General features: G+C 39.7%; 1 protein-coding gene across 1 annotated transcript; it reads right to left on the bottom strand.

Moving 5' to 3' along the window:
• Nucleotides 1-16,262: 16,262 nt before the first annotated feature.
• Nucleotides 16,263-17,039, bottom strand: LOC145982945 (uncharacterized). Its single transcript, XM_083116237.1, has one exon. The coding sequence runs from the start codon at nt 17,037-17,039 to the stop codon at nt 16,263-16,265; it is 777 nt and encodes a 258-aa protein (XP_082972363.1).
• Between the last annotated feature and the right edge of the window lie 528 nt (nt 17,040-17,567).

Here is a 17,567-nt window from a genome sequence, read left to right as displayed (position 1 = left end):
CAACTATCAAAGAATATATATATATATATATTTACAGTTTACATTATATTTGACTCTAGGTAACATTTATACATTTTTAGTAGCTTATTTCCATTAACAGCTTTTCATACACATAATATAACAATCACAAATTTATGTTCGATATTTAGAGCTTGTTGTTCTTTCTTTTTCTAAGCCAACTTTTTCTTCTTCCTCTTCTTCCAACTTTCTTCAAGTAGAGAAACTAATTTCTTCTTTCTCTTCTTCCAGTCTAGTTTCTGTCGGGGCTTCGCATCATGCTCAACATCTTCATAAAATACATACACTCCTTGCTTTTTCTGTTTCACCTTCTTCTTACTTTTCTCCGGCAACGTTGTGTCTGAATCTGATACATCTGTGTTGGCATTCTTAGACCTTTCGTGAACTTTCTCCATTACTTTCTCCGACGTTTCTTCAGTTTTATCTAAATTCTTCGCCCTCTTCAATTTCTTTCGATTCAGTTTTTTCAGTTTTTCTAGAAAACCATATCTAAGTCTTGCTATATTTTTCTTCCTCTTATTGATCATAATCATTTCCTGAAATGTTCTGTCTGAAGTTACACATTCTTTCAAGTTGGAGAACAGATCATTTTTCGCATTCGGTTCTCTAGGAATACCTTCATTTCTATTTTCTATCAGCTCAGTATTTCGCTGCATTTCAGTGGGTAATATATCCTCAACTTTATTCAGTTTTGTTTCTAATTCACTCATTTGTTCGTTTTGAGTCTTTACTGGACTTTCAAAAACCTCCTCTTTGAATTCTGAACTCGTCTTTGGTTCTTCATGCATAATCTGACAAGAATGCTTATGACCATGTAAACTACATAACTCTTCCGATTTAGATACTTTAATTTCTAACTTATCCAATCTATCTTCTAGCTGTACGCTCATTTCTTGCATGGTTTGTTTACTTTCCTCCACATTCTGGTACAACATGTCAAAATTATTATTCTGCTCTTTCCTACTCTGCTTCATAAATAACAAAAGTGTGGTGAGGTCAACATTCTCTTCATTTTCGTCAGTTAATTTGGGAACACCCTGTGCACTTTCTTCTACTTTTAGTGCAATTGAAGTTTCATTGCCAGCGCGACTCTTACATTGTTTACAGCAAAAATCAGCCTGATCATCTTTGAATTCACATTTGTTCATTCCCACACAATCTCTGTGGAACCTTTGTTTACAGACTGAACAAACAATTCCGCTGTTTGAAATCCTTAACTTGCCACAACAAGGACCTTTCCATATCATTCGAACCATGTTCGCACCACTGACTTACTTATCTCTAGCTTGCTAATCCCTTAATCCCTTACAGCTGCAGCGAGAGGGAGAGAAGAAAAAAGAAACCTGCTCTTCCGATCAAACAGTACAGCTTTTTCTTCCATTTTCTTACGTAGAACACCAATATTTTACACACAAATAATCCAATATTAACATGATTTCTTAAATTTAACATAGTATCTCAACAAATAACCAGAAGGATTTCCTGGGTACAAGGCACCATATATCGTTTTTTCTTTGTTTTTGCTTTTACTATTGCAATTTATATTTTGCCGTCGAACAACGCCAACCACACAAAAGGAGACCAGCAGTGAATTTTTATATTTAACTATCTAAGTATTTATACACCACAAACTACAGTATTAATATTTATTAAAGGCCCAGGTACCTGATGTCTGTGGTTTACAAATGATTCCGGAATACACAGATTACTCAGCTTCCGGTGTGAATTTGTTGAGATTTAAGACCAAACTTAGTGGTTAGTTCACTGAGTACTTACGTCTTCGATGTAACTACTTAGGTATTCAATTCACTTGGCGATAATCACGCTGTAAAACACTAACGCTGAACACTTAGGGGGAGTTGGGGGAAAGCACAAATCTTGCTGATAACGAATTCGACATCTTCAATCTTCTAATCTTCCTGTCGTTAGTTCATAATAAACATTCATAATTCACAGCCCGCAAAACCAATAACCAACGTAACACGGATCCTAACCGTATCAATGCTAGACTCGGACTGTCTTCTCTGCAACGCACATCACCGTTCCCCAGAAAAGACGTTAACGTCTCTTGCCGCCCTTTTTTCCCCAGCGAGGGCGGGTCAACTTTTATAAGGGGTGCGTTAAGATCGGTTACAACTTATAAGCATTATCTTCCACAGAAATTCAAACCATTGTAAACTGATTCTACTACATTGTGCTTGCTACTAGTTAGTTCATTGACCTATGTTCTTGAAAACATCTTTAAGGAGATGAAAATTGTTTAAAATGTGCATGGAACGATGGAAGCAGATTTGCTCTCAGAAAATCACGCTGCAGACGAATGCTCCTTTGCGTAAGGGGGGTACACTTTTCTAAATAGGTGGTCTCCTTGATTCGAAGATAAGATACAAATCTTCATCTGAAGAGTGTGTGACTGACCTGTCCTACTGCGACCCATTCTTTTAACGGCCTGTCTTTCAGTGACCCAGTTTTTTCGTGACCTGCCGCTTCACTGTGTTTTTGAGACTTCTCATTTGGCGACACATTCTTTTATTGACCTATACTTATGATACAGTCTTCTTGAGACTTATCCTTTGGTGACCCGTTCTCTTAGCGACCTGTCCTTATGATGTACAACATTTTTGAGACGTCTTTCGACCCATTCTTTTAGCTACCTGTCCTTTGGCGACCCATTCTTTTAGCTACCTGTCCTTTGGCGACCCATTCTTTTAGCTACCTGTCCTTTGGCGATCCGTTCTTTTAGCCACCTGTCCTTTGGCGACCCGTTCTTTTAGCTACCTGTCCTTTGGCGACTCATTCTTTTAGCTACTTGTCCTTTGGTGACCCATTCTTTTAGCAGCCTGTCCTTCTGCGACCCAGTCTTTTTGCTGCCTTTCCATATGCTACAAAGTATTTTTGAGATTTGTCCTTTGGCGACCCGTTCTTTTAGGAACCTGTCCTTATGCTACAGTCTTTTTGAGACTTGTACTTTGGCGACCCATTCTTTTAGCGACCTGTTATTATGCTGCCCAGTCTTTTTGCAGCCTCTTCATATGCTGCGCAGTATTTTTGAGATTTGTCCTTTGACAACCTGTTCTTTTAGCAATCTCTCCATATGCTACCCTGTCCATGTGCTACTCAATGTTTTTGAGATTTGTCCTTTGACGACCAGTTTTTTTTTTAGCAACATGTCTTTATGCTACAAACTATTTTTACGACCTCTCTAAATGGTGCAAAGAGTTTTTGAGACTTGTCCTTTGGAAACCCGAGCTTTTAGCAATGTGTCTTGATGCTGCAGGCTATTTTTACGATTGTCTATATGGTACAAAGTGTTTTTGAGACTTGTCCTTTGGCGACCCGTTCTTTTAGCAACCTGTCCTTATGCTACATTCTATTTTTACAACCTGTCAGTATGGTACACCCAACGGCGAAAGAAATAGTAGACAAATTGTCCATCACCATTTTCATTCAGTCCGTTTTCCACAATATGATGATCATGAATTGAATTAAAAACATCAAGAGGCAGATGGCAACATCTGTTATGTATCAACAGAAATTCATTCCTTGAAACAACACAGGGTGTGGAGTAAAGCACAATGAAAATTGTAATGTACAATTTGCATATCATTTTCTTTGCCATTGACTGTATATTGTGTTTTTGAGACTTGTCCTTTGGCGACCAAGTCTTTTTGCGACCTGTCCATATTGTCCAAAGTGTTTTTGAAACTTGTCCTTTGGCGACCTGTTTTTTAGCGGCCTGTCCTTCTGTGATGCTGTCGTTTTGAGACTTGTCGTTTGGTGACCCATTCTTTTAGCAACCTGTCCTTATGCTACACAGTATTTTTTTAGACTTGTCCTGTGGCGACCCGTTCTTTCAGTTACCTGTCATTATGTTACACAGTCTCTCTCTGACTTTTCCTTTGGCGACTCCTTGTTTTAGCAGCCTGTTCTTCTGCCACCCAGTCCTTTTGCAGCCTTTCCATATGCTACCCTATCTTTTTAGGACCAGTCCCTATGCTACAGTCTTTGTGGGACTTGACCTTTGAAGAAACATTCTTTTGGCGGCCTGTCGTTCGGCAACCCACTGTTTTTGCGGCATTTACATATGCTACACAGTATTTTTGAGACTTGTCCTTTGGCGACCCAGTCTTTTTGCGACCTGTCTGTATGGTCGAAAGTGTTTTTGAGATTTGTCCTTTGGTTGCACATTCTTTTAGTTATTTGTCTTTATGCTACCGACTATTTTTACGACATGTCCATATGGTATAAAGTGTTTGTGAGTCTTGTCCTTTGGTGACCCGTTCTTTTAGCAACCTGTTCTTATGCTACACAGTCTTTTTGAGACTTGTGCTTTGGCTACCCGTTCTTTTAGCGACCTGTCCTTATGCTACAGTCTATTTTTACGACCTGGCAATATGGTACACCCAGTGGCAAAAGAAATAGTAGGCAAATTGTTCACCATTTTGATTCAGTCCGTGTTTTACAATGTGATGATCATGAATCATCTGCTATGTATCAACAGAAATTCATTCCTTAAAGCAAAACAGGGTGCGGAATAGAGTGCAATGAAAATTATAATGGAGAATTTGCTTATTATTTTCTTTGCCGTTGACTGTAGAATGTGTTTTTGAGACTTGTCTTTTAACAACCCGTTCTCTTAGCGATGTGTCCATATCCTACCCAGTCTTTTTACGAGCTGTCCATATGCTACACAGTCTTTTTGAGACTTGTCCTTTGGCGATCCATTCTTTTGGTGGCCTGTCGTATGGCAACCCACTGTTTTTGCAGCCTTTCTGGCTACACAGTATTTTCGAGACTTGTCTTTTGCCGACACATTCTTTTAACAGTCTGTCCTACGGCGACCCCTTCTTTTAATGTTCTGTCCTACGGCGACCGTTTTTTTAACGGTCTGCCCTACGGCGACCGGACCTTTAACAGTCTGTCCTACGGCGACCGTTCTTCTAACGGATTGTGCTACGGTGACCCCTTCTTTTAACGGCCTGTCCTACGGCGACCCCTTCTTTTAACGGCCTGTCCTACGGTGACCCCATCTTTTAATGGCCTGTCTTACGGCGACCCCTTCTTTTAACAGTCTGTCCCACGGCGACCAATTATTTTAACAACCTGTCTTTCGGCGACCCAGTTTTTTTGAGACTTGTCATTGTCGACCGGTTCTTTTATTGACCTATACTTATGCTACCCAGTCTTTTTGAAGCCTTTCCATATGCTAGACAAGATTTTTGAGATATGGCCTTTGGCGACCCGTTGTTTTAGCAACATGTCGTTCTGCTATCGACTATTTTTACGATTGTCCATATGGTAGAAAGTATTTTTGCAGCCTTTCTATATGCTATAGTGATGTGTCCATATGCTACCCAGTCTTTTTATTACCTGCCCATATGCTGTCAGTATTTTGAGACAGCCTTTTTGCGATCAATCGATATTGTCCAGTGTGTTTCAAACTTGTCCTTAGGTTTTCCATTCTTTTAGCAACATGTGCTTTTAGCAGCCTGTCCTGCGACAGTCTTTTTGCCACCTTTCCATACGCTAAACAGTTTTTGTGAGACTTCTCCTTTAGCGACCCGTTCTTTTAACGATTTGTCCATATACTACCCAGTTTTTTTACGACCTGTCCATATGCTACACAGTCTTTCTGAGACTTGTCCTTTGGAGACCCATATTTTTAGCACTCTGTCTTTCGGCAACCCACTGTTTTTGCGGCTTTCCATATGCTACACAGTATTTTTGAGACTTGTCCTTTGGCGACCCATTCTTTTTGCGACCTGTCCATATTGTCCAAGTGATTTTGAAAGCTGTCCTTTGGCGACCTGTTCCTTTAGCGGCCTGTCCTTCGACACAGTCTTTTTGCCACCTTTCCATACGCTAAACAGTATTTTTTAGACTTGTCCTTTGGCGACCCATTGTTTTAACAAATTGTCCTTATGGTAGAGACTATTTTTACGATTGTCCATATGGTAGAAATTATTTTTGCAACCTTCCCATTTGTTACAGCGATGTGTCCATATGCTACCTAGTCTTTTTACGACCTGTCCATATGCTAAACAGTCTTTCTGAGACTTGTCTACCCGTTCTTTTAGGAACCTGTCCTTATGCTACAGTCTTTTTGAGACTTATAATTTGGCGACCCGTTCTTTTAGTGACCTGTCCTTATGCTATAGTCTTTTTGAGACTTGTACTTTGGCAACCCGTTCTTTTAGCGACCTGTTCTTATGCTGCCCAGTCTTTTGTGGCCTTTTGATATGCTGTGCAGTATTTTTGAGATTTGTCCTTTGACGACCTGTTCTTTTAGTGATCTTTCCTTATGCTACCCTGTCCATATGCTACTCATTGTCTTTGAGACTTGTCCTTTGGCTACCAGTTTTTTTTTAGCAACATGTCCTTATGCTACAAACTATTTTTATGACCTGTCTATATGGTGCAAAGTGTTTTTGAGATTTGTCCTTTGGGAAGCCGGGCTTTTAGCAATGTGTATTTATGCTACAGACTATATTTAAGATTGTGCATATGTAGAATGTGTTTTTGAGACTTGTCCTTTGGCCAGCCGTTCTTTTAGCGATCTGTCCATATGCTACCCAATCTTTTTACAACCTGTCCATATGGTGGAAAGTGTTTTTGAGACTTGCCCTTTGTAAACCCAGTCTTTTAGCAACGTGCCTTTATGCTGCAGACTATTTTTACGATTGTCTATATTGTAGAAAGTGATTTTGAGATTTGTATTTTCGCGACCCCTTCTTTCAGTAACCTGTCATGCTACACAGTCTCTCTTTGGCTTTTCCTTTGGCGACTCCTTCTTTTAGCAGTCTCTCCTTCTGCCACACAGTCTTTTTGCAGCCTTTCCATATGCTACCCAGTCTTTTTAGGATCTGTCCATATGCTACACAGTCTTTCTGAGACTTGACTTTTGGCGACCCATTCTTTTGGCAGCCTGTCGTTCGGCAACCCACTGTTTTTGCGGCCTTTCCATATGCTACACAGTATTTTTGAGACTTGTCCTTCGGCGACCCAGTCTTTTGACGACCTGTCCTTATGCTACACAGTGTTTTTGAGACTTGTGTTTGCTGACAAGTTATTTTAATGGTCTGTCCTTGTGCTACACACTATTTTTTGAGACTTGTCTTTTGCCGACATGTTCTTTTAACGGTCTCTCCTAAGGCGACCCATTCTTTTAAAAGTCTGTCTTTCGGCGACCCATTCTTTTAACAGCCTGTCTTTCGGCAACCCAAATTCTTTGCGACTTGTCATTTGGCGACCGTTGTTTATTGACCTATACTTATGCTACCCAGTCATTCTGCGGCCTTTCCATATGCAAGACAAGATTTTTGAGATATGTCTTTTGGCAACCCATTGTTTTAGCAATGTGCCCTTATGCTACAGACTATTTTTACGATTGTACATATGGTAGAAAATATTTTTCCAACCTTTCCATATGTTATAGCAATGTGTCCATATGCTACCCAGTCTTTTTACGACCTGTCCATATGCTACACAGTCTTTCTGAGACTTGTTCTTTGACGACCCATTCTTTTGGCGGCCAGTCGTTCGGCAACGCACTGTTTTTGTGTCCTTTCCATATGATACACAGTATTTTTGAGACTTGTCCTTTGGCGACCCATACTTTTTGCGAGCTGTCCATATGGTCCACATACTTGTACTTTTGCTACCCATTCTTTTAGTGACCTGTCCATATGTTACAGTCTTTTTGAGACTTATACTTTGGCGACCCGTTCTTTTAGCGACCTGTCCTGCAACCCAGTCTTTTTGCGGCCTTTCCATATGCTACACAGTATTTTTGAGATTTGTCCTTTGGCGACCCGTTCTTTTAGCAATCTCTCCATATGCTACCCAGTCTTTTTTCAACCTGTCCATATGCTATTTGCTGTTTTTGATACTTGTCCTTTGGCGACCAGTTTTTTTAGCAACATGTCCTTAAGCTACAAACTATTTTTACGACCTGTCTATATGGTACATAATTTAGAACTACATAATTTGTATTCATGTCCAGATATTATTAGAATAATTAAATCAAGAAGACTTAGGTGGGCATGCCATGTGGCACGAATGGGAGAGCAAAGAGGAGTTCACAGGATTCTTGTTGGGAAACCTAATGGTAAGAGACCTGTAGGAAGGCCAAGACGAAGATGGAGGGACAACGTTGAGATGGACATAAAGGAAATCGGTAGGGACGGATGGAAGGCCTGTGTTGCTGTAGCCATGAACCTTCGAGTTTTTGAAGGCTAGAGAGTTAGTTAGTTTGTGTATATGGTACAAAGTGTTTTACGAGACTTGTTCCATTGAAACTCTGTCTTTTAGCGACGTGTCCTTATGCTACCATCTATTTTTACGACCTGCCAATAAGGAACACCCAATGGTGAAAGAAATAGTAGGTAAATTGTCCATCACCATTTTCATTCAGTTTTTCCCCAATGTGATGATCATGAAAAACATCAATAAGCAGAGGGCAACATCTGCTATGTATCAACAGAGGTTCATTCCTTAAAACAACACATCGTGTAGAATAAATCGCAATGAAAAATGTAATGTACAATTTTGCCTATTTTTGTTGCCATTGACTGTATAATGTGTTTTTGATACTTGTTCTTTAACGAGCCTTTCTTTTAGTGATTTGTCCATATGCTACCCAGCCTTTTTACGATCTGTCCATATGCTACACAGTCTTTCTGAGACTTGTCCTTTGGCGACCCATTCTTTTGGCAGCCTGTCGTTCGGGAACCCACTGTTTTTGTGGCCTTTCCATATGCTATGCAGTATTTTGGAGACTTGTCCTTTGGCGACCCAGTCTTTTTGCGACCTGTCCGTATGGTCCGAACTGTTTTTGAGACTTGTCCTTTGGTTGCCCATTCTTTTAGCAACGTGTCTTTATGCTACCAACTATTTTTACGAAATGTCCATATGGTACAAAGTGTTTGTGACACTTGTCCTTTGGCGACCAGTTCTTTTAGCAACCTGCCCTTATGTTACACAGTCTTTTTGAGACTTGTACTTTGGCTACCCGTTGTTTTAGCGACTTGCCCTTTTGCTGGCCAGTCCTTTTTGCGGCCTTATCATATTCTACACAGTATATTTGACATTTGTCCTTTGGTAACCCGTACTTTTAACAGACTCTCCATATGCTTTTCAGTCTTTTTACGACCTGTCCATATGGTGCAAAGTTTTTTTGAAGCTTGTCCTTTGTAAACCCGGTCTTTTAGCAACATGTCTTTATGATACAGACTATATTTATGATTGTGCATATGGTAGAAAATGTTTTTGAGACTTGACCTTTTTCCAGCTGTTCTTTTAGCGATCTGTCCACATGCTACCCAGTCTTTTTACAACCTGTCCATATGGTGGAAAGTGTTTTTGAGACTTGTCCTTTGTAAACCCGGTCTTTTAGCAATGTGCCTTTATGCTGCAGACTATTTTTACAATTGTCTATATGGTAGAAAGTGTTTTTGAGACTTGTTTTTTGGCGACCTCTTCTTTCAGTAACCTGTCATTAGGCTACACAGTCTCTCTGGCGACTCCTTCTTTTAGCGCCCTGTCTTTCTGGCACACAGTCTTTTTGCAGCCTTTCCATATGCTACCCAGTCTTTTTAGGGCCTGTCCATATGCTACTCAGTCTTTCTGAGACTTGTCCTTTGACGACCCATTCTTTTGGCGGCCAGTCGTTAGGCAACCCACTGTTTTTGTGGCCTTTCCATATGGTACACAGTATTTTTGAGACTTGTCCTTCTGCCACACAGTCTTTTTTGCACCTTTTCCATATGCTAGACAAGATTTTTGAGATATGTCCTTTGGCGAGTCGTTCTTTTAGCAACATGTCCTTATGCTAGAGACTATTTTTACATGTCCATATAGTACAAAGTATTGGTTAGACTTGTCCTTAAGCGACCCGTTCTTTTAGCAGCCTGTCCTTCTGTGACCCAGTCTTTTTGCGGTCTTTCCATATGCTACTCAGTATTTTTGAGACTTTTCGTTTGGTGACCCGTTCTTTAGCAACCTGTCCTTATTCTACACTGTCATTTTGAGACTTGAAATTCGACTACCCATTGCTTTGCAACCTGTCCTTATGCTACAGTTTTTCTGAGACTTGTACTTTGGCGACCTGTTCTTTTTGCAACCTGTCCTTATGCTGTCCCGTCTTTTTGCGGCCTTTCCATAAGCTAGACAAGATTTTTGAGATGTCCTTTGGCGACCCATTCTTTTAGCAATGTGTCCTTATGCTACAGACTATTTTTACGACATGTCCATGTAGTTCAAAGTTTTTCTTGTATGTACACATTGCTTGCATTATAGAATTATTTCTTGTAGTTTACGGTTATTACAAGCATAAGAAAACAGTTTTTGTTTGTGACGTTTCAGGAGAACACACACTCCTTTCATCAGACATTTATTTTCATTTTGACTAAAGATACAGTTATAACAATGGTTAGTAATTTTTAAACAAAAAGAATCCGTTATATAATGGACGTTGTCAATGTTACATTGTTGTAATATAGCAACTTAACTGTGAAAAAAAGCAGTCTGTTGTATTTTTATTTGAGATTTTTTAAATTATGAATCCCAAATATCATCAGGTAATTCAAATTCATCATTGTTTTCACACAGTCTCTTGATGTTTTCTGTTACATTAAATTTCAAAGATGGTGGCTTACTCCATTTGTGTAAAACTGTTTTCTTATGCTTGTAATAACCGTAAACTACAAGAAATAGTTCAAAGTGTTTGCGAGACTTGTCCTTAAGCGACCCGGTCTTTTGCAACCTGTCCTTAAGCGACCCGGTCCTTTGCAACCTGTCCTTTTGCGACCCAGTCTTTTTGCACCCTTTCCATATGCTACACAGTATTTTTGAGATTTGTCCTTCGGCGACCCGTTCTTTTTGTGGCTGGTCGTTCTGCAACCCACTGTTTTTGTAGCCTATCCATATTCTAGACAGTATTTTGAGACTTGTCCTTTGCGGCCTTTCCATATGCTAGACAAGATTTTTGAGATATGTTCTTTGGCGACCCGTTCTTTTAGCAACATGTCCTTATGCTACAGACTATTTTTACGACATGTCCATATGGTACAAAGTGTTTGCCAGACTTGTACTTTGGCAACCCGTTCTTTTAGCGACCTGTCCTTATGCTGGCCCGTCTTCTTGCGCCCTTTCCATTTCTGGTGTTTCTTTACTCCCCCACACTTCACACATGAATAACTCACACATATACACAAAAATGGAAAACAAGATAAAGACACTAATTATATACATTGTTCACTGAACACACTCCTCCCCCCGTTGAGATATTAATTTTAACCACAATCAATAATTTCAATGTAGTACACTTATGTATCCTTAGAATAGGGGAGAGGAGCTAACTAAAACTAACTAACTAACTCTCTAGCCTTCTTAAACCCGAAGGTTCATGGCTGCAGCAACACAGGCCTTCCATCTTTCCCTATCTTGAGCAAGATCTATATACTCTTTTCCATCCCTACCGATTTCCCTTAGGTCCATCTCAACGTTGTCCCTCCATCTTCGTCTTGGCCTTCCTACAGGTCTCTTACCATCAGGTTTCCCAACAAGAATCCTGTAAACTCCTCTTTCCTCTCCCATTCGTGCCACATGGCCTGCCCACCTAAGTCTTCTTGATTTAATTATTCGAATAATATCTGGACATGAATACAAATTATGTAGTTCCAAATTATGTAACCTTCTCCACTCACCTGTCTCCTCATCCCTTTTAGGTCCAAAGATTTTCCTAAGGATCTTATTTTCAAGTACTCTGAATTTATGTTCCTCTTTCAGTGTAAGGGACCAAGTTTCACATCCATATAATACTACAGGCAAAATTACTGTTTTGTATATTTTAACTTTTAGTTTCTTAGATATTAAACGAGAAGACAAAAGTTTATGAAGAGAGAAGTAACATGCATTTCCTGAATTAAGCCTACTTTTTATTTCCTCTTTAATATAATTTTCATTTGTTAATATTACTCCTAAGTATTTGAATTTGGAAACTGGTTCAAACGAGTTGTTATCAACAATTAGATTTTGATTATTACCTAACACTTGGTTTCGGCCTGTAAGCATATATTTAGTTTTCTCTTTGTTAACTTCCAAACCTATCTCTTCAGCAGTTTTCAAAAATATTTTAGCATTATTCTTAATTGTATTCACATCATCCCCCAGTAAGTCTACATCATCTGCATATGCTAACAACTGAGTCACACCATTTAAGTTTAGTCCTTCTTTAGTTTCTTTCACCTTCCTAACAGCATATTCTAAGGCAAAATTAAAGAGCAATGGAGATAATGCATCTCCTTGTTTTAACCCATCATGAATTGTAAATTTGTCAGACATATTAATACCCACACGAATTTTACTTTCTGTTTCACTGGTGCATACTTTTATCATACTAACAAGCTTCTTAGGTATTCCAAACTCTACTAATATATTATATAATTTATCTCTTTTGACCGAATCATATGCTTTTTCGAAATCAATGAATAGCTGATGGACATTTTGATTATATTCCCACTTTTTCTCAAGTGTCTGTCTGATGTGAAAAATTTGATCTGTAGTTGATCTGTTACGTTTAAATCCACATTGATAATCACCTATAATTTCATGAGCATATGGGGTTAGTCTTGTTAAAATAATGTTAGATAATATTTTATATGTTGTTGAGAGTAGAGAAATTCCACGGTAATTATTGCAGTTCATTTTATCACCTTTTTTAAACACAGGAACAATTATGGATTCTTTCCACTGTTGAGGGATTTCTTCTTTATTCCATATTAAACAAATTAATTTATGAATTTGACATATTAATGAATTTCCACCATATTTAATTAACTCAGCTGGTATTAAATCAATGCCAGGTGCTTTGTTATTCTTTAGCCTTTTAATAGCATCTTTAACTTCAGTCAAGTTAGGTTCTGGAACTAAAGGTTCTGCTGTGTGTACTTCATTCACTTCTGATTTATCTCCTACATGGACATTTAAAAGGTCATTAAAGTAGTTCTTCCATCTATTTAGAATATCCCTTGGGTCAGCTAGAAAATCACCATCTTTATCTTTTATCAAGTTTACTTTAGGTTGCCACCCCTTTCTAAACTCATTTACACCTTTATATAAATCTCTGATATTTTTATTTTTGCTGTTTGTTTCAATTTCATTAATTTTGCTTTTCAAGTAATCTCTTTTTTTACTTCTAAACGTGCGGTTAACTTCTCGCTTTATTCTATAATAATTGTTTAGATTTGTATCATCAGAGTTATTTAACCACCTAAGTCTAGCCTGATTTCTTATTTCTATTAGATTATGACATTCATTATCAAACCAAGGCTTGCTTTTTCTCGGTTTATGGTATCCTATACTTTCTTTAGCTGCTGATTCTATTGCATTACGTATGTGCTCCCAATTCTTATTTACGTCTGTTTCATTTATATTTTCATCATCATTTAAATCCTGCAAAATATCAAATCTATTTGACAGTTTAATTTGGTAATCTTTCTTAATTCTTTCATCAGTAAACTTTCCTGTATCAAATTTTATAACTTTTAGATTTTGTTGCTTATGATTTAACACTGAGAGTCTTTCTCTTAATTTAGCAATTACTAAATAATGGTCACTGGCACAGTCCGCACCTCTATGTGTACGAACGTCAATTATACTAGTATGTCTTGTTTTATCAATGAGAATATGAGAGAATATAGGAGAGGAGCAAGTTTCACAATTGGACGTCTGTATTGTCCATCAGCTGTTCGCACTGTCACGGATCGTACTAACTTGTCTGGTCCTGGATGAACTTTCACTACTCTTCCTAGCTTCTATTGCTGTGGAGGAGTAGGTTCTTTCAACAACACCAGATCTCCTATCTGTAGATTTTCCTTCTCCATCCATTTGGGCCGCTGCTGGAGTCTGGACAAGTACTCTATTGCCCACAGTTTCCAAAAATGTTGCGTCATTTTTTGGATCAAATGACAGTTAGACAAACAATTCGACGTGGATGTCATAAAGTCTGCTTGTGGTACAGCCAGTAACGAATCACCGGTTAAGAAGTGTCCTGGCATGAGTGCCGTTAGGTCATTTGGATCACTACTTAACTCCGTTAATGGTCTCGAGTTAAGACACACCTCTATTTGTGTCAATATCGTGATGAACTGCTCATAAGTGAGTAATGTTGAGCCTATAACTCGTTTCAAATGATATTTCACTGCCTTCACTGCAATTTCCCATACTCCACCCCAGTGCGCTGCTCCCGGTGGATTGAAATTCCATAGTATGCCTTGAGAGGCCGTAACATCTGACACCGATTGTACGTGCTCTTTTTGTCGCATGAATTGAAGTAGCCTTTTCAATTCTCTGTTTGCCCCTATGAAATTTGTTCCGCAATCGCTGAAGATCTGGTTAGGTTTGCTACGTCTGGCCACAAACCTACGTAATGCAGCAATGAATGTAGGCATTCATGCATCATTTACCACTTCCAAGTGAATTGCTTTGGTTACAAGAGACACGAAAAGTCGTTTCGTGATTTTGGAAGACCTGAGTTGGCAACTCTTTATTGAAAATGGGCTGCAGTAATCTACACCTGTATTTGCAAATACTCGGCCTGGATTGACGCGAGGGGCTGGCAAACTACCCATGAGTTGAGATGCTGTCAACTGTTTTTCCTTAAAACATTCTTTGCACTTAAACACCATTTTTTGGATTAAGTCCCTCGCTCGTATAATCCAAAAACGTTACTGTAGGACAGCAAGAAGCAATTGTGGTCCCGTATGTAAATGTTTCAAATGTTCATGTTTCACGATGAACTATGTACGTTTATGTTCACGAGGTAACAGAATGGGATGTTTCTTGTCAATTGTCATTTGTGCATTGTGTAAACGTCCACCTACTCTCAGAATTCCCTCCTGGTCCAGGAAAGGAGTCAAATTGAGTAATGGGTTGTTCGAAGTCAAAGGATTCCCTTCTTTCAAATGCTTCATTTCTGTAGGGAATGCTGTAATTTGTGCTTGTTTCACTATAACAAGCAACGTGTGATTAAGTTCGCGTTCATTAACACTTCGCTTGGTGTTATGCATAAATCTGAAGCACCAAGCCACTACTCGTTGGAGCTTTGATAAGGTTGAATACTTGTTTACTAGTAACTCCTCCACCTCGACCGAAGACTGTAACACGAGAAGACCCTTTTTCTCTCTCTCTCAACCTCAGCTGTTCCTGCTGCGTTGACCATGTGTGTATGATTGAAGGACTGATTACGTAACCACTGTGGGCCGAAGAACCAAATATCACGTTCGAGCAGGGTTGAGGGAGAAATTCCTCTTGTCGTCAAATCAGCTGGATTCTCTTCACTGCACATGTGGAACCAATTCTCTGCAGGGAGCACGTCGTGTATTTTAGTAACTCTGTTGGCAATAAATGTACGCCAATTAGAAGGAGAAGAGTTTATCCAACACAACACTATTGTAGAGTCAGTAAATGCAAGCATATCTGTAATGTTCAAATGAAGAGCTTCCTTTATTGCCTGCAGCAAACGTATGAGTCACACTGCAGAACAGAGTTCGAGTATCGGGAGAGTCACTTTCTTCAGAGGCGCGACTCTCGTTTTTCTTGCTACGAGATGCACTTTAACACTACTGTTGCTGTATGTAGAACGTAAATAGGCAGTGGCCGCATAGGCCCACTCGGAACTGTCACAAAAGCCTATCAGTTCGCATGTTAGGGGTTTTGAAGACACGATGCGCCTAGCCACCTTAATATCCTGCAACTTATGCAACTCCACCCGAAAACTTCGCCATGCAATTTCTAGTTCTGGTGGAAGTACATCATCCCAGTAAAGTTCAGCTTGCCAAAGTGTTTGCATGAAGATCTTTGCTTTGACAGTTACTGGAGATATCCACCCTAGGGGGTCAAATATTTTTGCGATGTCTGATAACAGAATGCGCTTGGTCAATTGCTCATGAGTTGGAGGTTGCATCACTGATACTGCGAATTCGTCACTCGCTGGATGCCATTCGGTCCCGAGTACCTTTATATGTTCATTTATAATCACATCCAATGGAAAGTTCGTTTCTTCCAAATGTACAGGGATTTCATTCAATACTTATGAATTGTTCGAGCACCATTTCCGCAATTCGAAACCACCTCTTTGTAGAAGTTCACTTATTTGTTTTTGTAATGCAATAGCTTGTGTTACTGTTTCACTGTCAGTCACTAGATTGTCTACAAAAAAGTCTCTCAATGTACTCATCGTTGCTTCAGGTAAGTCTGCCTCTTCGTCGTGGACCAGCTGTTGTAAACAAACACCTGGTGGCTAAGAAAGGAGCACTAGCCGTACCAAACGTCAGTCTCTCTAATCTGAAGTCTCGTATCTCTTCTTTCAGTGACTTCCTCCACACAATGCGATGATATTCTTCATCATCTGGGTGTATTTTCACCTGTCGAAACATTTTGACAATGTCCAAAGTAAGGGCAATTTGATACGTACAAAAACGTAGCAACAAAGGCATTATGTCGTCTTCTATCTTGGGTCCTACAAGCAACTTATCATTGAGAGAAACTCCTGTCGTCATCTTCGCACTGACTTCGTACACGATCCATAAAGCCGTTGTGGAACTGTCCTTTTTGATGACACTATGGTGTGGAAGGTAGCAACTGCTTTCTTGGGACACAGGTAATTCTGAATTCGGAATGACGATCATGTGACCCAAGTCTAGGTATTCCTGCATACACTCAGCATACTTTTGTTGACGTTGTGGATTCTTGACGAGTTGTTTCTCCACTTGTTTGAGACGCTGCACCGCTAGGGGACGTGAGGCTCCCAGAACACCGCTTTGTTCTCGGAAGGGCTGTTCACAAAAGTTTTCTTCTTCGTTGTACAGTTTTACCAATGACACAGTCTCTATTTCCCAGAAGCGCTGTAGGGTAGCGTCCAGATCACTACATGACGCATGATGTGATGACACTGCACGTTTATTGCGCGGAACGTTAATTCTGCCCATAAGAATCCACTCAAGTGAAGTACTTATGGCCATTGGTGTACCTACTGGACCTGCAACTTTCTCAGGTCTTAAAAGTAAGGGAACAATATCCACACCCTGGTTTGTTGAAGGACGGGTCGGCAAGATCAAGGTTATGTAGGTGTGTCCACTGTTGATCAAAAGTGAATTGCTGCTTGGGCAAATTATTTGTAATCTTCTTCACAATGATGGCTTTGATGGTGTACGTTTCGTTGCCTGCTTTTGACCTAAACTCTAGGTCCACCATGGAACGAGAAGTACCGATACCGGTTGCCGAAATACCGGATATGGCAACACTGATGTGTTTCTTTCGAAGGCCTAATTGCTGACTACAGTCTTCCGTGACAAATGTACACTCGGAGCCCGTATCTAAGAGTGCACGGAAATGCTGTACGTTGTTGTGTCTATCCCTAACGCCCACGGTGGCTGTAGACAAGAGAACTTCCTGCAATGGAATGGCTTTCTTGTTGGCGATGTGGGACGTTACTTGCTGCGTAGAACTGGGATTTTCACTAGGAGAGAAGTGAAGGGATGTGTGGCACA

Source organism: Lepisma saccharinum, unplaced genomic scaffold, assembly GCF_977018435.1.
Source record: "Lepisma saccharinum unplaced genomic scaffold, izLepSacc3.1 HAP1_SCAFFOLD_479, whole genome shotgun sequence".
Taxonomy (NCBI): domain Eukaryota; kingdom Metazoa; phylum Arthropoda; class Insecta; order Zygentoma; family Lepismatidae; genus Lepisma; species Lepisma saccharinum.
This window is presented reverse-complemented; position numbering and strand designations above follow the sequence as displayed.

Bases quoted from the DNA above. Each gene is read 5' to 3' on its own strand.
- LOC145982945 (XM_083116237.1), bottom strand. From the start codon at position 17,039: ATGGCCATAAGTACTTCACTTGAGTGGATTCTTATGGGCAGAATTAAC.